The 23,527-nt window shown below is 54.6% G+C and overlaps 1 protein-coding gene across 2 annotated transcripts in view; it reads left to right on the top strand.

Moving 5' to 3' along the window:
* Positions 1–32: 32 nt before the first annotated feature.
* Positions 33–23,527, top strand: part of ZBTB16 (zinc finger and BTB domain containing 16) — a 99,817-nt gene continuing 76,322 nt past the window's right edge. For both annotated transcript variants that reach the window (XM_026057987.1, XM_026057988.1), the window contains exon 1: positions 33–1,343. In XM_026057987.1, the coding sequence (XP_025913772.1) occupies positions 97–1,343 (1,247 nt within the window). In that variant the 5' untranslated portion in view covers positions 33–96. The remainder of the gene's footprint in view (positions 1,344–23,527) is intronic.

A 23,527-nucleotide genomic window follows, 5' to 3' on the forward strand; every position in this document is an offset into this window, starting at 1 on the left:
CCCCCGTCTTTTGTTTTCGCAGATAGTCGGCACACAAAGCTCGTCCCAGGTTGGAGCGAAGGCAAGGCACCCTCATGAGTGAGCCTCGGGAGCGCTATGGATGTGACTAAGATGGGCATGATACAGCTGCAGAACCCCTGCCACCCCACGGGGCTGCTGCACAAAGCCAACCAGATGCGCCTGGCGGGGACGCTCTGCGACGTGGTCATCATGGTGGACAGCCAGGAGTTCCACGCTCACCGGACGGTGCTGGCGTGCACCAGCAAGATGTTCGAGATCCTCTTCCACCGCAACAGTCAGCATTACACCCTGGACTTCCTCTCACCAAAGACTTTCCAGCAGATACTGGAGTACGCTTACACTGCCACCCTGCAGGCAAAGGTTGAAGACTTGGACGACCTGCTCTATGCGGCCGAGATCCTCGAAATAGAGTATCTAGAAGAGCAGTGTCTGAAGATCCTGGAGACCATCCAGGCTTCCGACGACAATGACACCGAAGTCGCCATGACGGACGGAGGCGCCGAAGACGAGGAGGACAGGAAGTCGAGGTACCTCAAGAGCCTGTTCATCTCCAAGCATTCCAGCGAGGAGAGCGGCTACGCCAGCATGGCCGGCCAGAGCCTGACCGGAGCCATGGTGGAGCAGAGCCCGTCCGTCTCCACGTCCTTCGGGCTCTCCACGATGAGCCCCACCAAGGCGGCGGTGGACAGCCTGATGACCATCGGGCAGTCACTGCTGCAGGGAGCTCTGCAGCAGAGCGCCTCCGAGGACTTGCACCCCGCCAGCGCCCGCCAGCCCGGCCTCGCCGAGGTCAAGACCGAAGTCATGCAAGTGGAGGAAGCCTCCAGCCACGAGAGCCCGCGGACAGCCGAGTCCGGCGCTCCTGGCGGGGAGAAGCCCGACGACAGGAGTAAAGAAGGCCCCGGCACCCCGACCCGGAGCAGCGTTATCACAAGTGCCCGTGAACTGCACTACGCCCGCGAGGAGGGCACGGAGCAGCCCGCCGAGGCCGGCCAGGGGCTGCCGCTGGGGCCGGAGCAGTGCGCCCCGCAGGGCGAGAAGCCCCTGGGGGTCTACTCCGTGCTGCCGAACCACAAAACTGACTCTCTGCTCGGCGTGCCGCCCTCCGTGGCGTCCGCCCTCCACATGCCGCCGGCTCTCGCCGTGTCCATGGACTTCAGCGCTTACGGAGGGCTGCTGCCCCAGGGCTTTATCCAGCGGGAGCTGTTCAGCAAGCTGGGGGAGCTGGCGGCGGGCATGAAAACGGAGAGCCGAGCCATCGGCGAGCCGTGCAGCGTGTGCGGGGCCGACCTGCCGGACAACGAGGCGGTCGAGCAGCACAGGTGAGTCCCGCCGGGCGCCACGTCGGGGCCTCGCTTACGTCCGTCTGTTCTGCCGCGTTTTCCTCCTCGTGAGGTAGCGTGTTGCTGCTTTTTGCGTTTTGTGCCTGCGGTGGTCGTGGGCGCGATGGAGGCATGCGACTTGGGGCCGGGTGCAGCGCAGTGCCCTGCGAAGGGCCGGTGCCAAGTCCTCCATGGTGGCCCCGGGTGCCTGGAGCGGGACGCGGCTGCTGCAACTTTCCCGGCTTTGCAGCCGTGCCGGGAGCTGCCTCCCAGCAAGCGCCGGGCGGGGAGAGCAGCCGGGGAGAGACTCGCCTTACGGATGGCCCCAGCGAGCGTGAGCCCCGGCGGTGCCCCTGGGTGCAGTAGCTCGTGGTGGCTGCCGCTGGAGCTCAGAAAGCTGTGCCCGCTCTGGGGGCACGCCGCGCCAGGTCGGTGGTGCTCTCCTGCTCTCAGCCGGGAGCTTAACCCCGGCGCACGAGTGCATACCGTGCAGGGACAGTGCTTGCAAGCATGAGACCCGCTGGATTTTTGCAAAGATGACATTGGGTATCAGTATGTTCAGGGGCTGCTAATCCCGCGGTTGCCTCTCAGTTCGGTGATGCTGCTCGGCTTCATCGCCGGTGAAATATTTGCACTTTGCGCAAAGTGTCACGGAGCAGATCACTGCTGCGTGGGGGCATCGCGCCGTCCCTGCGCGGAGAGCTCGTCGTTCGGCATTGCCGGGCGCTGCCGGGGCTGCGGCGGGGGTGATGCTAGGCCTGCCGGTTAGCGCGGCCCCCCGCGCAGGTGGGACCCGCGCTCGCGCAGGGCTCGGTGGAGGTGCGAGCATGACCGCCCGTGTCGGCATGCCAGCTCAGCCTGCCTGGTTCTGGTTTTCCCACCTCCGTGTTGTAGGAGCAGGAATCCAAACTTGCTCTTGAATTCGCCTGGGGAAGCGGGCTGTGCTAATTACCGCGCCGAGCGTTGCGTTGCACCGCGCCGGCCGTGCTTCGGTGCCAGGCTCGGCGCTCGCCGGGGCAGCCGCAGCCCTGCCGCTCCGCGGGGACGTGCCCGGCGGGCGGTGTGCCAGGGTCTCTGCCACGGCGGCGCGGGCCCCGGCGCAGCGGTTACGGATGCGCCCCATGACGTTGCACCCACGGGTGGGCATCGCCGCGCGCGTGCACTGTTGCACCGACTGCCCTCGAGCCGTTTGCGTCGCCTTTGTTTCGCGCGCGTCGGCACCTCCGCGGCCGGCGAGCAGGACAGCGGGGGGTGCGTGGGCTAGCCGGGGAGGGAGAGACCCCTTGCACCTGCGGTGCAAAAGGGAGGAGGGGTTTGCGGCTCGGCTCCGGCCGAGGATCAGGCCGCGCTCGCCGTAAGGTGACGCAGAGCGAGCGTCACCCGAGCGGAGCTGCAGCGAGCGCGCGGGGCGAATGCTAACGCGGCTTCCTGCCGCTGGCTCCAGCGTCGTCCCCGCTCGCTCGGACGGCGCCCGGGGTCCCGGCAGGAAGGAGCCCGGAAGCTCTGCAAGGGCGACGCAGCTGCAGTGGCCGCTTTCGCTGCGAGGCCGGACCTTCACCCGCCCAAGCGACGGGGGTCCAGCGAGGAGGACCTGGGGTGTCGGATGAGGATGCTTTAGTCCCTTCCTGCAGTGGGAGACCTGCGGGGTTTAATTTGACAACCATAGCTACAATCGTAGCCTATTTCCTAATTTTTTTACTGTGTTCTCGAGTGCTTCGGTGCACCTCGCGCTGTGGTCCGGGATCTGAGCTGAGCACAAGAGCTGAACGGCGCTCGCTAAGCATATAGCCTCCAAGGCAATTATTTAAGCCGGTGCCAAACTTTGTTTGGCTGTTCTTCCTTTCGGAGCAGGCACCTTGTGCTGGTGAACTTTGCAGGGGAAGCCAGATCCTCTGAGCCAATTGTACACTGATTTGTAAGGCTGTCCATGTCGAAAGATATTGGGCAACAGTCAAATAAACTCCCTTTAAAAAAAAAAAAAGAATTTCTAAATCCAAGGCGGTTTGTGTGTAGACAAGGTCTCATGTGGCTTTTTTATAGTGTTTGCCTTCTAATACATGGTGAAAATTACCACTGCGAGAGGATTTGTGGGATCCCATTGTATTTATGGAGCTGTTAAACAGCATCCACGCTGTACCGGGGTCCGTAATTCCCTGCCGGAGCTGCTGCCGCTGCACGTTTGCCGGCACCTCCCGGCAGGTGAAAGCCAGCCCGAGGCAACCCAGCACCAAGGCCGCTTTTCGGCAGGAGCATGGTGTGCGCGGCGGCTGTTTGCATTGCAGGGGCGAGCGCGTGCATATGGTGCCTGTGTGTGTTTGCATGCATGTGTGCATGTGTCGGTGTAAATATACATGTCTGTGAGCCCAAAGCCTTCCGAGGGGCGTTCGTCAGCGTGGGGAGTGGCGCGGTTTCCACCGAGCTTCCCAAAGCGCGTGCTTTTAGGTGCCGTTTGTGCTCGGTGCTGGGCAGGCACCTCGGGGACGGTGCCCGGAGCGAGGTGCCCGGCGGGAGCGATGAGACACGGCGCCCCGTCACCTCCCCACCGAGCCCTCCTGCGCTGCAGCCTGCTTTGCGATGCATCTTTTCTTGTTTACCCAGCTTATGATTTTGGCTAATTGAGTGTATATTGAGCTGGTGACTCTTTAATTTTTTTTTATAAAAGATTTCCTTTTAGGTTCAGAAAAGTTCAAACTTAATCTAATGTTAGTATTGATTGTCGCTTCTAATTGCAGACAAAAAGCTATGGTTCAACAGCACTTTTTCTTGGTACGTTTGCACAAGGAAAATCTCCCGACTCCTGAAGAAAGTGGTGCGCTGAGCCGCTGCCCAAACTTGGAGTAGTTCTTTGCCATGAAGTTAAACGCATGGGAACACGTTTTAGAAAGTGCTATTATTTTTAATTTTTACAGCAGCGGGGCGATCCACGGGTGAAGACGTGGTTCGGTGACGCTGATGAGCTGCGTGATAGTCCTCCGTAGCTCCGCGTGCCGCTTCTCCGGGGCCAGGTGCTTTCTGGCTCAGGGCTCGCTCATACCAGCGTCTCGGCCCCGGCTAGCCCTTGGCACGTAGATCCCCACGGCTTTGCCGGCGGCGTTTTCTTGGTGTTTTCTGTAATATGGAGATGCTTGGCTGAAAAGTGAAAGTGCTTGACGCTGGTGTCGTTGTAAGACAAGTTGAGATCGGACCAGATGAAAACCTCTTCCGGGTATATGTTTTTGGCACCTCGGATGCATTTTGGTATAAGGTGCCTGTTCTCAGTGCCCGTAAAGCTGAGCAGTGTAGTCTTGCGTGGTGGGTGCTCGTGTAACACACCACCTGGGGAGCCCCCGTTCAAGTTTTTGAGCCTGAATTTTGCAAGACCTAGCAGCGAGCTTCGTGGTCGAGCTATCGTCTACCGGATGCGCTCCAGTGGATTGCTTTAGGGCTAGGAGTGAGGAAACTTGCTCCTTCTCTGCTGCTGCTGACTGGTCGTAATAAACTTCACATAGGAGATGAGTATCTCCATCTTCTCCCTCATTTTGCAGTGGGGAACACGGAGCCGGAACGGGGAGATGAGCCCGGTTTCCCCAAAGCTGTGATTTCCGTGCGCCCCGCTGCAGGGGAAATGCAGGCTTTTGCCCCCAAAGCATGGGGAAAGGCAGAGGTGGTTGCCCGCCAAGAGGGTGCATTGAGTTTGGCGCCTTGGCACGAGGTCTGATGTGGGAAGGCGGATGCGAGTGTCGTGCTCGATGTTGTGCAGCGCGCCGGGATGGGCCTTGGTGAAGAGACCCGGTTTTCGGGGAAGGAGCTGGGACCTGCCGCCCGCGCGGGGCGGTCCCGCTGCAGCCTCCAGCATTGCAAGGGAGGCCCCAGCTCGCGGTGGGCTTTTGCGGAGCCGCGGCGTTAATACCGCGGCAAACTCCGAGTAGTGCATGGGGGAAATATTGCTGCTCCTGGCTCGTGGGCTGCCAGCCTCACCTCCATTTGTCTCGGAGTGGATTAGCTGAGCATTGTAATACTAATGCCATTAGGCACGTTGGCACCGCTCGACATGTCACAGTGAGAAACAGATGCAGTATACCATTAAAGCAATAAAYGTGATAAATCAGATCCCAAGTGCTTTGCGAGATGTTATTAGTGTTAATTTTGGTAGCCTGATACAGTAGTTGTTATTTATTTATTTATTTATTTAATTTTAAGCATTCAGCAATTTATGTTCCACTCAACTCAGCTGCAAGCGAAACTTGGGGGGGGGGGGGAAAGCCCCCCAAACTCTGCCTGTGATTATTTCCAGAGTTGGGAAGACAACTTGGCAGCTCTTGTTTCTCGCTGACGGGGCTTATTAGTGGCACCTGGCGTCGCAAGCGGCTAATGGGAAGCAGGGCGCGCGGCGGCGGCGGGGCCGGGCGCGGGCAGCCCTGATTAGCCGGCCGGGCCGGAGCGCTCGCCCCGCTCCGGAAATGAAGGCCGCCGCCGCGGGCCGCGGCGCTGACCCCGTGCGCCTCGCCGTGCGCGCCCGCCGGGGCCCGCGCAGGATGCCGGGGATTTCGGGCTCGCTCTGGTTCTTGTCACGGGCGAGCAGGGAATACGCTGTGGTATGCCGCAGCCTTGAACTTTTGATTTATTCCGCGGGGGACTTAACCGTTTCCATGCCCCCTGCGCGGCGGCCCCGAGCCGTGCCGGAGACCCCGCTCAAAGCGGCGCTTTGCAATTCGCCTCCAAATGCACCAGCAGCCTTTTCTTTTTTTTTTTTCTTTTTTTTTCTTTTTTCCCCCCTTTCGCAGCCGTTACTTTTGCAGCTTCCCTCCGCAGGGTGAGGCGGCGGCGGCGGTGCCCGCGCCGCGATGCTCGCCCGGCAGAGGAAGTAACCTACATAGGGCCGGGGAGCGCGGGCGCCTCCGGGGGGGCGGACGGAAGGAAGGTGGCGTGGGAACGGGCCCCGGCGGGGCGAGGGGCCGGCGCAAGCCGTCGGCGCCGCTCGCTTGGGCGGTGCAGGTTTCGTGCACGCGTTTCCTGCGGCTCCTCGGTGCGGAGCGTGCACGTGCGGCGGAGGCGCTTGGCGGGCACCATGTGCGCCGAGCTGAGCACGTGCCGCGGCGCCCCGGAGCCGCCCGGGCGCCTTCCTCGGAATCGGTTATTTCCCATGGTCCCAGGCCAGGGGGTCCCTGCCAGCGAATCCCCGTCATCTCACCTCATTCCTGTCGACTCTGGGGCTGGACGCTCCGTGTCGCAAACCTGATTGCAAAGGCCTCGGTGGGGCGGGGAGGGGGGGGATGCTTTTGTTTTTTCCCCAAAGCATGCTTTTCGTTTAACTTCGTGTCCAGCAGCTCAGTGAGCTTTACCGAGTCTTTGCAGGTCCTGCTGTAAAGTGGTGTAGGTTAAACCGGTATTTATTGATTGCACAGAGAAATCCTCAGAGAGATTGCGGTGTCTCATGGGTGATGCTATCAAATCTCTTTTTTTTTTGCGTCCTGCCCTCAGTGCGTGGAAATGGTGCAGAACGGCGCAATAAGTTTATGCCAAAGTATCGCTGCAGCCTTATTCGCTGTGGTGCGATATTGACTGTTTAGCCGCGCTGGTGTGTGTATATCTGCTTTCTTTGTATATAGTAAAATGATCTACATTTTCCTTTTTGCTCATAATTAGCAAGAATTTTGTTTTATTACTGCTTCCCCCCCCTTGACAGCTTCAAGAGAGACTTTAAATGAGTAATTACTAAATATTTCCCGGCAGCCAAACACGGGGCCATGGCATCTCCTGTTGCAGAAGTGAAAAATATTTCTGTTTGCAGTTAATTTTAGTGGCAGGCAGATCATGTTAACTGGATGTAATTGCTTCCAGATATGGCAGAGGGTTTTGTGTGTTAGGATGAAGGGTCTGGTAAGTGCTCACTTCCTGTGTAAATTAGCCTATTCCATTCATTCTTTCTTTCTGGGCAGTCCTGGATTGTGTCATTCTTCTTGCAATTTTTTCCCCTGGCCTGGTGTTAGGCAGCTAAGTGCTTTATAGTAGCTTTAATTCTTCGTTTGGCATCAGGCACTCCCGCACCGCGGCGTGCGGCGTCGTAAAGATGTGTGGCTTTGGAGCGCCTCTCCCCGCTCCCCCAGTGCCCCCTTTCTCTTAAAACAAAGCCCAAAAGCTGTTTTCTGGGTTCTGACTCTGTCGAGCGCGGCCAGAACTGCGAGAGCTGTTGCAAGGGGTTGGGAGGTTGGTTTTGGTTTTTATGTCGCTAACCGGAAAAAGGTAAACGCGTTAGCCACGAGGTCCCCGGAGCAGCCCTACGGGGTTTTAGCTGAAGTGCTCGCGCTCGGGTTAAATATCGCAGATCTTGTTGCTCCTCTTCCTGGAAATTTGCTTTTTCTCCAGCGGTAGTAATTGAAAAATTGCCTTGCGGCAGATTTCCACTGAAATAAAGGCCATGGCATCTACAAGAAATTAGGACAGAAGAGAGGTGTATAATACGTGGAAAAGAAAGGTTTATGCATCATTTTGAATGAGTAAAACCAAAGAAGGCGGGCAAAGTCCTTGTACGGAAAGGTTAGACACAGTTTAGTGCAGACTTATGGGCACAAGTACTTTCCGCTTGTTGGCAACAGCTATTTTTACTCTGAGGTTTGAGTCTGGCCCTCAAGAACAGTTTGGGGCATTCAAGAACATTACGTATTTCTTCATTTCGGATAATGTTTATCTACTTTAAAGTGTTCCTGAGATGCTCGTTACCGTTTCTGAACACTAGTTTGTACTTGAAAGGTCTTGGCTGACTTCAGTAGCTTACATGTTGAGTTACAGATATATTTACAAGAATAATAAACGCTGTCTGATCACTAGTTTTCTAGGAAAGAGGGGGGAAAAAAAAGAGCATCCACCTGCTCTGTTGTTTTCCATGATTTTCTATCTCATGTTCCTCTTTCTGGGGAAAAAAGAGCATTGCTGTAAGAGTTTGAACGCCGTCCGTGCGCGAGCAAGGCTGTAGGACCAAGCCCGTTTCCTTGAGCCTCTCGGGCCCAGCCTGTGCATTTTGGATGGAGTCCAGCGCAGTCTATATCATTTTCGCTGTAGTGTTCTTAACTGATTTTAAGTAGATTATGGCTGGATACGTGTCCCACTGTGCTAGTTTAGTTTCCCATTCACCTTCTTAATCTTGTTGCTGTTTTATTGGCACACTGTTTAATAAACAAGCCTGCAATTTGCAGTTTAGGAAACATTTTTCTATTTAAGCAGAAGTGGTATGATGTGTGTCTGGTCTACCTGGAGCTACTTGCAGCAAATCCGTGCTGAGCGCACAGCTCTTTCCATCGGCGCAGCGGAGAGCCCGCGCTCCATGCATGCCGGGCGCCGGCGCCTGCCACGTGCCGAGGCGAGGCGCTGCCGGGCCCCGCTGCGCCGGCTCGCCGGGGCTCTCTGCACCCAGCAGCACGCTCTCGGGCGGCGTTCGGTGGCGGGGAGTCGCGTACCTGCTCTCGTGTCGGTGACCTACAAAGAAGTCGGAAACTGAATGAGTGGAAAAAAAAAACCCACACCTAAAAACCCCCTCAAACCCCAGACCATTTCCATTGCCTGCTTACTCAGAAGGTCGGAAAGAGAAGAAATGAGCTGCTGAAGCTGGGCACCACGGCAGGCAGGCAGGCGCAGGGCCCCGGGATGCCCCGGGATGCTGCAGGGAGCCGCGCGCTCCCCAGGCCGTGGGTGCCGGGCGTCTGCCYGGCGTTGGGACAGGGCCCCTGCGGCGCGAGCTCGGATTTGCCAGGAACAGAGGAATTGTGCTCCGCAGGTTCGCCTCCTCCCTCGGTGCCTGCCTGACACCTGTCCACAGGCGATTTTCCTTTCCGTCATGGAGGCAAAATTCTGGCCCTGCGGAGGCTAAAAATAATTTTCCCCATTGACCTAGAGAGGACTGGTTCTTAACTTTAAATCATTTCTGCAGCAGTTTTCCTAAAGGTAGGATGTAGTTCATATGCAAAAACACAAACATTGACTATAGTTTACTTTGTTTACATTTGCATTTACGTCCTCCGTACTGTGCTAACCACAAAAGTTACACTCGCCTTGCAGCAGCGGTGCTACTGCCACGAGTGTTTGTGTGTCCTTCCCAGCCCGGTCTGGGCCCCGGTGCTGGCAGGGGCCTCGTGCTCTGTGCTTTGCCCTTTGTCACCTTCCCTCATTCTTTTCTGCGCGCATTATTTATAGTAAATCATATTAGAAAGGAGTGTTAAAGAGGAAGTGTGATTCATCCTGCTTGAAACCATTGATGTCATAAATAAAAGCAGAATGCTTACTATGTGTTTTTTATTATGGTATTTAAGGACAGGTTGCACTAATTTGGGAGTGTACAAACTAAACCTGTGAAGGCTGCGAGTCTAAGAAATTAGATTTAACCACAGCACAGATTATACGTTAAAAGGAAAGAAAAAAAAAAATGCAACGAAAGCCCGCTCTGTCATGTTGGAAGTGCGCACATGTGGGAATGTGGGGCTCCGGGACAAACCATCGGTTTGCAGATTTCACGACGCATATTTGCCTTTGCATTGGGCTGGGCTACGACTGCTTGCTGCTTTGTTGGGACTTACTGTAGCGTGGAAGTGGGGGGAAAAGTCCGACCTTGGGAGCCCCGGAGCCTCCCTGGTGTGGGGCGGAGAGGGAGCCGGTGAGCTTCAGCCTCGTGTCCCCACAGAGATGTAACGCTCCTCAGAGTACAAGTTCTGGAATTGGGGAATATGATTTCAAATATGTGTTTCTGAATTCTCTCCTTGGGCTCTTTTTGTTTTGTTTTTCTTTAACAGCATCGCGGTGCTTATCTGCATCGCGCGCCTTGGAAGAGCCTTTGCTGTGCCGGCCGCCCTCGCCCCGTAACCGCAGCCCCGCTGCTCTCCCCGGCGGCGGCTGCCGCCCTCTCGGCTCCGCTAGCGCCGCCCTCTGAGCGTTTGCTCTTGGTGTCAAGCGCAGATGTTCCCGCTGCCTCGTGCAATTCTCCTTAAAGCAGCGCAGCGCAGCACAGTGCGGCGTGCACCCCCGAGAGCGCGCCCATCGCGGCACGGCGCAGCGCGGTGGGGGCCGCGCTCGGGCGCTGGCGCCCGCCCCGGGTGCCTTATCTGCCGCCGGGTCGGGCTGCGGTCGCGGGGCGCTGCGCAGCGCGCGCGAGCTGCCTTTGCGTGGGAGAGATAAGGCGGAGGCGTTGTGCAATGGCGTTGCCTGCTTGCCCATCCCGCGGCGGTGGCAAACCTCAGCTGCGGAGGCCGGCCCCATGCCCCTGCGCCCCGCTGCGCTCCGGGGCCCCCGCCCCGGGGGTGCCCAGCCCGCGCGGGGGCGAACCTGCAGGAATCGGCGGCGCGGGAATCAGTGGCACGGGGTGGCGCCAGCCAGACCCCGTAGCCCTCCGTTTGTCCCTGCCCTTCGGCCAAAAACACTCTTTTGCAGCAAAATTTCAGCTTAGATCAAAGATTTCCCTGTGCAAAAAGTGAAAACTCTTTTGCTTTAAGGAGAGGCGCGCAGGAGGAACGGGAAGAAAAGTTGGTTCTTGTCCTGACGTGCTTCCCACCAGCATTGTGTTTCATTTTATTTTTTTCTGTGCTTTGCGCTCGCTGGGGCGGGGGGGAGCTGCCGCATGGGCAGCCGGTGCCCGGTGCGAGCTAGGCCGGGCGGGCGTTGTATCCCATCGCATCCCGTCCCGCGGCTCGGCTTTGAGCGCGCGCCTGGGCAGCGTCGCGGCCCCGGCGCCTCCGGCTCCGGCTCGCAGAGGGGGTGCCAGGGTTTAAGGATGCAGAGGCAGTCGCTCGTATTGATTTTTGGCTTATCTGACCCTTAGCTAGAGGCTGCTCTTCTCTCAGTGTCTAACCAGACGTAACTTAAAGCAATGGAGAAATGTATATCACGCTTTCCCTTGCGTTAATTAGGGCTGGTAAATGCATTATTTAGAGGGGCGAGCGCCACCACGGCCCCCCTGCAGCGGGCATGCAGGCGAGCCGACACATGTAGCACGCCACCCGGGCGGCGCGGAGCCCCTCGGTGCCGGTGCCCACAGGAAATGGGTCGGTGCCACCGTGGAAATCCTCCGGGCAACGGAGCGCGGCGGACAGGGCCCGGCCACGTGCTGCCACGCAGCAGCTTCTCCCTGTTTGGGGTGGAAAGCAGCTCCCTGATTAGCACCCATGTCGCTCGCGCGCTTACTGCAGGCAGGTAAAGCTGGCCAAGGGCGCCGGTGGTGGGGGGGGGGTGTTGCTTTCCTCCCCCCCCCCCCCCCCGGCATTCGCTTGGGCGCTTAGTGCTACCTGCAAACGCAGCCGAGGGGAAGCAATAAGTCACTGACCTCAAGCAAGTAATGGAAACTTTCTTCCTGCTGAAATTAAAACAAGCCCGCGCTGCGTTTGCACGCCGGGGCTGGGCGTCTCCTTGCTCCAGCGTGCCCTGCTGTTGGTGCCGGCTCGCTGGCGTTTCCCTGCCGCGTGGGCTGCGCGTGGCTTCTGCAGCGCCGCTGGTTCCCGCGTGTTTTGGAGGCTCTGCCCCCTCTTCCTCGAGAAGCCACCCTGGTAGCAGCGGGGGGAACCGGCTGCGATGAACCCTGGTTGTGGCCAGCACCTCCTCGCCCTTTACGTAAAGCTGCCCTCGGAACGGGATTTTTGCGGTGTGGTACAGTTATAGCTAAAAAGCGCCCGAACGCGTTGCACTGGCTCTGCCCGCCCGAACGCCGGCGTTTGAACGGGGGGAAGTGGCACTAGCTGGAGCCCCGGCAGGGCGGACTTGGATGAAACGTCGCGTCCTGGGGCCGGGTGTGGAAAGCTTCCTGCCGCGGGCGCTGCCGACGGCGAGCCCTCGCCTGCTGGCCACCCGCCTTCGGCTGCCGTGCCGCCAGCGCCGGCGCCGTGCGGCTTCGCGCGCCCAGTTCCTGCGCTCTCGTCCGGCTCGGCGCGCGGAAGCTGTTACCCGCAGCCCTTATTTCAAACGCTGCGCTTGGCTGCTGTGGTTTGTCAGAAGCAGAGTCCTCCCTGAGCACAGGCCGCCCTTTTTTTTCTTTCTTTTTTTCCTTTCCTTTTAAACGTAGTAAGGGACTGTTTATTTTGAGCAAAGTATGTGTCCTCCTGCTAATTGCCTGCAGTTTTAAAGGTTTGCTCCTCTGGCCTTGGTGTGCAACAATAAACCCTTCTGCCGCCTGCTTTGTAGATGTTAAGGATCTTAGGAGCTCAGCTTTGGGTCGGCATTCTGGCCAGCATCCCCGTGTGCTCTGGGAAGCTGCATCCCCTTGGGTTTGGCGCAGGGTAGCACTTATTCATGTGTGTGCGCGTGCACGCAGGGCTTCCTGGGCAGAACCAGGACGCGTGCTGCGCCGGGCTGGCTTTGCTGCCGATACCGAAGGCGCTGTCTTAAGGGAAACGCGCTACTGATGCTTCGGTTGCTTCTCTGTGCTGCACACCCGCCTCCCGTAGCTGTAGGTGTTTTGGGGGGGTTTTACCTTTTCCTGCTCAGGTGCAGTGCGTGCGGATGCGCCCTTCTAAAGTGGCCCGTTTTGTGCCTCGCGCGGCAACTGCGTTTCACACCTAAGTAAGCGGGCAGCGAGAAGAATCCCGGCGAGGGCGCAGCGGGAGACGGAGTGGAACCGGGTGGAGCGAGGTCCTGGCGGCATCCCCGCGAGCTCGCACGGGTCCGGCTGCAGCCGCCGCTGCCTGCCTTGGGGCCGGTTCCTGCGCGGGGCCGGGCCGGTTCCCGTGGGCAGGGGCACGGCACTGGTGCTGCACCGGCTCCGTTACAGCGGGGCGGGCGCGGGGTCCGGGGACGGCGGGCAGGTCAAGCCGGCTGCTTTTATTTACAGTAGCGCCTTTCATGGGGCGAGTGAAACAGGATCCCCCCGGGCCACGCTGAAAGGGTACTGTGTTTGCTCAGTCAGGCCTTCCCGGGCTGCCGAGCGCGCGCACAAAGCTGGGGGCATCGCGGCGGGCTAAAGGGCTCATTGTGAACCGCGGCCCGGCTCGGCGGGGAGAAGGGGCGACGGCGTGAGGCCTCCGAAGGGTTTTATGTTTGTTTAGACATCTCCTCTCCTCTCTTTAAGCTAATTTATGGTCCGGGGCCGGGTGTACATTGTACGTGGGGCTTTTGCTTCTTTACGTGCGTCGGCTTAATTCTTGCTTCACTCTCCAGCCGCTGTGTTTTCCAGCGGTAAGGTTTTTCCCTGTGATTAACTAATGAGCTGATTCTTTTCCCGTTTTTTAATAACTATATTTTTCCTTCAGCACGAGAAAAGAAAAATGTCTTTTCCTAATAGCAGAGCACTCAAAAGTCATTGAAGGCATGAATTTACCATTATGCCACACAAATATGTGGATTACCACACTTTTTATTATTTAGACTGGAGCTGCTGAATCATGGAAGTGCAGTAATAGGAAACATTTGCATCCCTGATTTTGAAAAAAACATCTATTTTTAAAGCAGCTTGAACTGCTGCTGTCACGGCTTGGGGTTTTTGTTCCTCTCGCGAAGATCTTGAGTTGAGCTTGTGGTGTAAAACCGTCTTTGGTCTCTGGCTCTCGTCTGCAGCAGGGTGAGGGAAGGTGGCTCAGCCCTCGCTAGCTGCAGGCACACATCTCTGCTCCCTCCACCGAAGGGGTGCCTCCGAGGGTTAATTCCAAACTTTTTTTTAACTGAAAAAGCAAAACGAGCCTCTTCCTAGGCAATCTGAATGGAGCAGGGCCCTGGGGACGGGAAGGGAAGGTCCTGGCGAAGCAACGCCCGGGAGCGTAGCGCGATTTTTATTATTTTATAGGTGCCATAAGGTTCGGATGGTGCTGCGCAGCGGTCGCTCTTCAGTTCCCCCCCCCCCCCAGGCTGGTGCGCGTCAGGGGCCTGGGTGACAACGGAGCGTTGCAGCTCATCGAGCGGCTCCTGGCTCCTTGTTTGCCTGCCGCTTGGGGAGCGGGAATTGCACCTGTCTACGTGTACGTTTGGGCCAAAGAGGCAAATGCAAAATATTTGGGCTAGGGGGTAACAATGTTGCGGTTGTTGGTATATTTTATACTGTATATTATGTAATTGAGTTCATGTAACCCTGACGCGTTTACAAAGTTGGCTCTTTTCTGCTAGCGAGCAGCCTCCCGCGGTGCAAGGGCGCCCGAGGCGTCGTGCCGGGCAGGGACGCGCGCGGGACGCCCGCGAAGGCAGCGGGCAGCGGCAGCCGAAGCAGGGCTCGGGTTTGCAAGCCTGCCGGGCAAAGGGGAGGAGAGCAGCGCTCGGCGCCTGCAACGCTCCCCCGCTTTTTGTGCGGTTCTAGGGTTTTGGCATTTATTGCATGTGCTGTGGAAGTGCCTCCGCGGTGCATCCCGCTCCACCACGCACCCGCCTGCACCGGGCCGTTTCAGCCAAAACGTTCCTCTCCGGCTTTATTTTCTTAAGCGTGTGAACGAGGGGTAAGATTTAATGCATCTGGCTTTACACCGAGATTTGATTGCCCTTCTTTTTGTTACCTCCTCTCAGCTTCGCTCGCGGAGAGGTTGGACGGTCTTGGAAAGATCTGCAGGCAGACTCAGCGATAGGAAACTAGATGCAAAACTGACGCAATTATTTTCAGCGCAGCGCCGAGAAGATCACAAAAAAGACGTGCTAGGGCATAGAAAGGGCGCAGAGAATAATTTTCACATAACAAATTATTGTTCTTGCAAGAATAGATTTGAAATCTATTTAACTTTTCAATGTCCCATACCTTTTTAAATGTTTCGAGTGTATTCTCACTGATAGGTTACCTTTTCTTTCCCTGTAGGCTATAATTAGTGTCCTTTTACCCAGAATTGGCTTAGAATTGGATTTGAAGAAGATAAGAATCAAATTACCAGTATTTATCTTGTAAATTCCAAAAGATCTACTTAAAGATGCTGTATAAAAAGGATTTTTTAAAAGTTCATACTGCGAAAATGCAAACTCCTAAAGGTACAGCCGAAGGATTCACTGACGTTACCTTTGCAAAATACCCTCGAAGAAGCGTGAAATCGCTCAGCATGGCAGCTAGGAGACGACGGCCGCCCGATGGCCACCCTTCCTCCCGTCGTGCCTCCCTCTGCGGGTTTTAGGCGTGGATTGCTGGTGAAATGGCGGCTTTCATGAAGTATCTGTAGGTAATTATATTTTCAGTTAATTGAAAGAAACTATCTGAAGATACAATCCTCTAGCGCTCTGCTGTCACTGGTAAAGCAGATGCTATCTCGGTTTTAAAATATTGATCCTGCTTGGAGATTGACGGAAAAGACGGCAGAGTCTATGGGTGGCTTCCTTCGCCGAAGGTGCCGCAGGTCCGCCGGGGCCCTGACGTGTTAATTTGTCCGTTGGTGCGTGATGACATTACGCTAGATGTAGCTCAGCCTTTTAACGCAGTCGTTTCTGCAGAGGGCCTCGCTCTGTTAAAACACGTTAATTCTTCCGTTGAACTGTTGTGCTAGGTTTACGGTGCCCCGCAAAGCCTTCGTTAGTGCTTGCTCTGATGCTGCGCGTGCGCTGGCAGCGTCACGCGAGCGTTTCTGTAACGCGGCGCTGTCCCTGGCCAGGCGTTTGCTGCGGTGGCGTTAAAAGGCTTCTGTTTTCATAACCTGACGGGTTGCAATGTGGGTTTTTTTTAAATCTGGATAAATAGGGTGCAGATGGCGATGGCTCTGACGCCATAGCGCAACAACTCGCAGCGCTCAGCGCTCAGTGCCGGTCGGCCAAGGGACCCCGAGCGGGGCCGGCAGCGTCGCCGCCCCGGCTCCCTCCCGCCGGACGGCCGGTGGGCTCGCAAGCACCGGGGCGACTCCAGCTCAAGAAATAGATGGAGGTAATTTCGGTGGGCTCTGTTTTGACAGAAATTAAGCGTCTGAATTTAAATGAAGGAGCCGGAGAACCCAGGCAGCTGAGACTATATTTTCATAGCGTAAACAGTTGCAGAAGAAGATTAATAGCATCTGCGTAAACAGTTTATTGCAGCGGAGAGGGTTTTTTTAATAGTTTGAAAATACTAATGACTGCTAGAAGCAACAAATGGAGTCTCTCCCCTCGTATTTGCCCGCGATACAGTGCGGCGAGCCATCCATATGCATGCAACCTTCCCGTCGATTCTACAGTAAATATTTCAGACATCCTCAGCCGAGTTCTCCCTTCTTGCAGTAAATTACATATTAAAGTAGCCTGGTAACTGAGCACTGGTTGCTGCGCGATAAGGTCCAGGAAATCAATATGTTTGCCATGTGCCTGCTTGTTTATGACACCTGCCTCCAGAACAGTTGAGCAATGCTCTGTTTGTTAAGGCCGCGCTTCAGAGGCTCGTATCCTCCGAAAACGGAGCCGCGATCCCGCGGGAGAAGGTGCAGCCGCAGCTATTGATCTCCGCTCTGCAAGCACGGCGTCAGGCGCTCGGGGCAGAGGCGCCCGGCCACAGCCGAGCACCCCCTCGTTGGGGAGGGGGGAAAGGGGAACGGTGAAATAATGTGAGCGATGATATTTGGCACCGCAGAGCCGCGCGGGTGAGGGAGAGCCCGGCAGGGCCAGCCATCAGGTCACCCCTCGGGGCATCGTCAGGGTCTCTCCCCGGCCCCCTCCTCGTTTCTCCCGCGCTTCGGTTTGTCGCCTCCCACTAACGGCCGGAGGAGCGGAGGTGGGGTGGGCAAGGCGGCGAGCCGGGAGGGAACCGACCTTTTGGCACGGGTATGAGGCTGGGAGGGGAAAGACATGACTTGCAAGATTTCTGTGAATCTGCTGACCTCTTACGAGATGAAGTCAGAGATAATAGTAATTATAAACAGATTACGGTGGGTCTAATCAATAGTGAACTTTACCTCCTTGCTAAAACTGAAGGTCGGGTTTTTATGGCAGTGAGATAGCTGCTACTAGTTTTCACACCATTGCTACCCTTTAAATATCTCTATATGGGAAATCTGGGTATTGAGCCCATGTACACCCCGGTAGACCAATGTGCACATACGTATTCCGGTATACCGTTAACCTATGGGGCGCGTACGGTTAGCCTGGGGTATCACCACACCTGCAGAGCTCAAAGGATGAGGAAAACCATTCTTGGACTGTATGGCAATTATTTTTGAGTAGGGAAAAATGGAGGCTTTAGTTGGCGTTGCAGTGAGCAATGACTGAAATTGCAGAAGAAAAGATTTCTGCCACCTCTTTTTTTTAAATGTAGCTGCTGTCTTTTATTTTACAGAGCAAGCATTTGTCCTCTATAGATGGAGTTAGATTCCTTAGCAAATTCGTCATTGTAAGAGGGATCAAAAATCCTGAAAAGCAGAATTCCTGGCTGCCGGCCGTTCCTTACTGTGCTCCCTTTTGGATATAACGTTTGGCAAAAAAACAGTTGGAAACATCTCTCTCTTCCCTCAAAGTTTGCTTTCTAGCCTTAGTCGAGAGAGATCCAGGCATCGCTGCGGTGCTTTGCAGCTGTCTGGGAGGTCAGGCCCTTCCTTATGGAAACATGGTTCCCTCCTTATAATAGGTTGGAAATTGAATCTTTTTCCTTCCTTTCCAGCCCTTCCCTTTCTTTCAAAAGTAGGAGTTGTGCCAGTGTTTATGAAGATAAAGCATTTGGGTATATTATCAGACTTAAATATTGGCAAACAATTTCTGTGTATGGAAGTTTCTTGCCTATCATTTATTATGGGGAAATTATACTTGATATATGTCTCTCTTTTCCCCCTCAACTTGTCCAAGAAAAGAAACTGCAAATTCACTTTTAAATAGTCATAAATGCAGTCACGATGAATCCACCTCATTACTGTGGGTGGTTAAAAGATCCGTACGAGATTGTTTGCATGTGCTGCATAGCACATTAGACTCCCGAGTTGTAAAATAATATATGCAAAGCTGCGCCGAAAGGGTTTTGAGGCTATAAAATCAGCAGGATCAAAGGTGTGGCGTTGCCGGGAGGGAGGGGACTGCTCTGGCAGCGGTGGGGACCTGTCGTCAGGGGCACGAGCGCAGGAACCGCAGGGCCACCAGCCTTTCGGGTGCAGGACTTGGGTGTCCCACGACCCAAAGGGCCCAAAACATCTGTTTTTTTTCCTTTTTTCCCGAAGTTAGTTTCCTTTCACCTTCGCCCCCAGCGTATGTGCCCCGTTGAGCACACATGAGCCTCCTTCCCCTCCATGCTGGGGCCGCACTGGGGCTTTGCTTGACGTCCCCCAGAGCCCCCGAAAACAGCGTTTAGCTCCTGTTTAATAATTTCAAAGCTGCAGAGCTCCGCATCTTCCTCGCTTTCCGTGTTTGTTTGCAAAACGCTGCCCAAGTGAGGGGTTTTGTTATGCTAAATCTCATAGGTAAACTTAGAAGGAAGACAAATACTGCTCAAACTGTCACCCAGGGTGCTATAAACACCACATTTGGACAGTGGCACCATTGAGACGCTCGTGTTCATGAGAAGTTAATACAAAGGGAATGAGGTAGCGCACAACTATGAAAAGGCAGTTTCTCTTCGTTTAGCTTTTAATTGCTTTCTTTCACTTTTTATGTATAAAAGATTGTCCATTTAATTAACTCAAGAATGCAATTTCAAAAACACTAATGCTTTACACATGATGGCTTTTAAAATAAAAGTAGCATTCTAATATCACATAATGCTTTTTTCATGTCTGCATTAACCTTTTGCGGCAGAAGTTTATTTTAGGCAGGATGATCCCCCCCGACAGCCCCTTGAAGAAAAAAGGTCTCGAATGGGAATCTGAGAGATTGCGGGCTTTTGATCCTCGGTTTACCTTGTTAATGTTTTTGGCCGGGCGCGAGCTCGCCTTTGACAAACAGTAGGTGATTCCATCTGCTGCTTTGTCTTTCGCCGAATGTCACCTTCTAATCTCGGCGAGCCGCACAATGAGCCGTATCATCTTTTCTTCCCCGGCCGGAGCGCCGGCGTAAGTGGTTTGGCATCGCTGACAAAAGCCCGCCGGGTGGAGGCGAGGAAGAGGAGGGAAGCGAAAAACAGAGCTGAGGCGCGGAAGAGGAGAGGAAAGTGAAAAACAGAACTTCATCGCTGTTCTCACACCTCGCTGCCGGTTTTCGCGGTGGTGAAACCGCCTCGCTGTGCCGAGTCAGCACTTCCCGGCTGCCGAGCAGCGGAAAGTCGGGCTCGCGCGGGGCCGGTGCTTCCGCGGGGTAACGGAGGTGGATGCAGCTCGGGGGCATCATCGATCTCTGTGATGGGGCGGGCGGGGGGGGTTTTGCTTCCCGGTAGCCCCAGGAAGCGGCTGCCGTTTTTGCAGGCGTTCGAGGAGGGGAGCCGTCGGCCCCGCGGCGTCGGCGTTCGTCGAGCGGCGCAAACGCAGCCTCCAGCTGTGCGTCGCCAGCCGCCGCGAGCGCCCAGGTGCAGTCGCAGCCTGCGTCCCGCGGCCACGGGCGAGGGGGGTTATGGAGCCGTCTGGTAATGGATGCGCTCCTGAGCACGGAGCGCACCCTCGCCACGACCCCTTGCTCGAAATACCCATTAGGGCCTTGCAAGGTTTGTTAGCTTTTAATGGACGTGTTTAATGTGCACCAAATGGATGGGGGGAGGGGGGCGGCGTGCTGGCCCGGCGGCAGGGGACGTGGAAGGAGGCACGGCCAGGCTGCTCGGCCAAAAACCGCCCGGCTCTGCCGGGGCAAAGCCTGGTGCGCGGTGCCCTGGCTCTGCAAGCTGCCCGGTCCTCTCGCCGCACCGGTAAGCGCCCGAGCAAGGGCTGTGCCGCAAGCAACGGTCGCTGCCCTGATTGCAGGTCATCGGGAAGCCCCGGATGCTTGCCGTGGTCAGGGGTGCGCGGCGGCCGGAGCGGGGTCCCCCGGCACGGGCCGGGATGCCGAACCCCCCGGGACCTGCCGGCTGCCGCTGCGCAGAGTCTCGCGCGCCCGGCAGCGGGACGCGCTGCTTAATTAGTGCCGCGTTTCCCTTCCGAGATGATTAAAGTGCTGCCTTTGCTCCGTGAATTAGCACTGTTGTCTGAGGTCCTCTTGCTCTGGAGGGATCTTCTCTAGCGCGGATGCTTTATGTGGAAGGCTTCTCGAAGGGTATGTGCGTCTGTCGGATACCCGAGATTTATGTGACTTTTTTTTTTCCTTTTTGCTTCCTGAATTATTCAGATTTCTCTCTTCATTACCTGGGTTTCTTGCACAAGGAAAAATCTCTGAGAAGGCAAGCTTGCTGCCTCCCCCCATCCCGAGGATCCCCCTCGGATCCCACTGGAAATGCTTGCTCTTAAGGAAAACTAGATAAATCTGAATCTTTTGGATTTCCCTTGATACGGAAGGGAGGTTGTGGCACCTGGCACTAATAAAAACACCCGTTCTTCTCTCTCCTTTGAATGAACATGTGCCTTTTCCCCCAAATTCCAGCAGAGTAATCTGGTGGGAACTTTGAGGCAAGTTGCTGGTTTTGTTTTTAAAAACCTGTGTGCGCGCGCACACACACACGCACACACACACTTTCTCCTTTTTTTTTTTTTTTTTTTGTAGCTTAGAAACCTCTCTTTGTGGCAGAAGGCTGGGAGGGTTTGAATGCCACATACAAGCGTAGGAGGCTGACTGAGACCATACGGCTTTATCATTCATTAATTCCTGTGTTCATTCATCCTTCTATTTAAACTTCTCTGTAAAGACGGTAGCTACAGATGGTCTTTTGGTACACACTTTAGCTCCGAGCCCTCGGCCCCGACAAAGGGGTACAGAGGGAGCAGCAGAGTGTACAAAATATTTCCAACCATTAGAAATCAAGTTCTTATTCACTGGCAGCTCCTGCTTTGAAAGTGCATTTATAAGAAAGCATCATAACTTACAAAATGTGACATTTCCAAAAGTCAGGCTTAATTAATAGGCAAATGTTAGCTGTGGTTTTGTTGTTCATAATTGCACTTTAGAAACTTCAGAAGCAGCATTTCTCCAGCTGTATACTTGCCTTTGTGTGTTACATAACATAAAACTTTCCACTCTCTCCACTGACGAAACCAACTTTGTATTTTACAAAAGGAAATAAGGACTGCTTGCTTTTCCATGTTATTTTTCTGCTGGATCGCTCCTTTATGATTTAATCTAGCAGCGTTCTTCCGATCTGCTTATTGCATTTTCTGACTTTTCCGGCAAAGCCAGCGTCGTCTCTGTAATTCCTGTGCCTGTTCTCGCACTGGGCGTGCTGCTGTGCAGCGTTTCGATGCGTTTTTCTCTAGATGTTTCTCTAAAACGTTTTCTAGGTGCGGCGACGAGTCCATCTGCAGCGGCACCCTGCGAGCGCGGATTTTGTGGGTTTGTCGGAAACGCGCAGGGGCTGCAGCGGTGCAAAGAGGAAATACCGGCGTAGAAATGATGGAGTCCGGGGCTTTGCCGGGAGGCGAAGCGTGCCGTGCGGTGCGGTGCTCTGCCTGGCCTGGCCCGGCTCGCGCGGGCGTCGCGAGGGATCAGCCCCGGGGGGGCCGGGGGGCTGCGTCGTCCCCTCCTCGGCGCAGGGTCGCGGCACCTCCGGTACCCAGCGTCTCACCGAGCCGCGCGAAGCCGGTTGCGTTTTGTAGGCTGGAGCTTCCGGGCGAGAGAAGCTGCCGAGGCTAATGTGGAAAATTTACTTAATGAAAAGCCTCATTACCTGGTGCTGAGGGGGGTTCGAAAGCAAACGAGACCACGTACGAAATATTTCAAATGCGTTTGGTGCTTTTTGATGAAAAGTTGCGACTAAAAGTTTTCTTTAGGAAAAACTGGATTCTGTGATCTTGTTTTTACACATGCTGTGCTTAAATATTAACACCAATTGAGCAAATTGCCTTTTAACTGCCTTTATTTGCTTTCATTAACAGTATAATTTAAAAGCTCCAGAATTTGCATGGAACCTGTTGTGCATGTTGGGGAGGGGGGTGAAACTATTCATAAATTAATTAATCGTGAGAACTTCTTTTAAGAAGGTCACAAAACGCAAGGACGGTTCAGAAATCGTTGGGGTTTTTGGTTAAGCACGCTGCATGCTTTTGGCTGAAATCTTTTGGGGGAGTGGAGCGTGCCTTTAGGTTTTGTGCGCGTGCAATAACTTGGCTACCTCGTGGTGTATTTATTTATTTTCAAACTAAATACGTTTTAAGCTGAGTAAAACTAATTATACTGTAGTTTGCAGAGAGCTGAAGGCAACGCTCTAGGTATCAGTGCACCAGGGTTAAAATTAATGCCAGGCTGCATAATTGAGGAGGCTCCTCTATTAAAAATAAATAAATATTTTTTCCTTTTCTCTGTCCTCTTTCCCTGTCCCCATCCCTCCACCCCTGGCACGAGCCGCTAACCGCAGTGTTCTTCCAGCGAGTAACGTTTAAGTGCATTGTTCTTTCATGAGATTACTCTAAATATGTTAAAAGTTTCCAGAATGATTTCACTGAATCACTTGCTTCCTTCTGTACAGATGTTTTTGTGGTTTTGGAACCGAGGCCAAATCAAACATTATGAATAAGATGCAGAGACCACCATGTGCCATGCGATGCTGAAAACTCCTCTGGGAGTTGGTTTATACAAGCTATTTTGACACCTCCTGATTTGATAGTCTTTCCCGAAAAGTCTGTTTTACTTAGGAAAGTTTCGCTATCAGATGGACTTTCTAATGGACTTAATCCAAGGCCGAGCTTTTCCATTCATTCCAGCTGTCAGTCTCTTCCACCAACAATGCTCCTTTCTCTCCCGCTCCACATGCACATCTCTTTTTTTCCTTTTTTTTTTCTTAGCGGTAGTAAAAATATTTTCAGAAATCGTGCTTATGAAATGCTGATAATAAGCATTTTGTTTCTCCACCTCGGGAACCTGTTTGGAAAAATGGGCGGTTTATGCCTACAAATCTTGCACAAATGGCCGCAGTATAAGTGGTCGTTGTTTTCTGAAACAGGCTGTCTCCGTAATTTTATATTCCTAGTGATCCTGACGTTTTGCAACCTGTAGAGCATTCGCCAGCTGTTTCTACCTGTGAGGGTCCTTGGCGTTTTAAAGAGGAGACCAGAGCGCGGAGTGGGGGGCATTGATTTCTCTGTGCGCGGTTGGTGGGTTTTTTTTTTTTAAATGCTTCTGGTTGTGAAAATGTCGGAGTACATTTCGAGCTTGCGTTTTTTGCAGGGGGGAGCAGCTGATACCTCCTTTAAAATAAAAAACTGGCCTCTGCAGGAGGAGCGAAGGTTACTGACCTCCTCCTTTCCTCCTCCTTTCCTTTCCTCCTCCTTTCCTTTCCTCCTCCTTTCCTTTCCTCCTCCTTTCCTTTCCTCCTCCTTTCCTTTCCTCCTCCT

The sequence above is a fragment of the Apteryx rowi genome, unplaced genomic scaffold (genome assembly GCF_003343035.1).
Source record: "Apteryx rowi isolate R43461 unplaced genomic scaffold, aptRow1 scaffold_141, whole genome shotgun sequence".
Taxonomy (NCBI): Eukaryota; Metazoa; Chordata; class Aves; order Apterygiformes; family Apterygidae; genus Apteryx; species Apteryx rowi.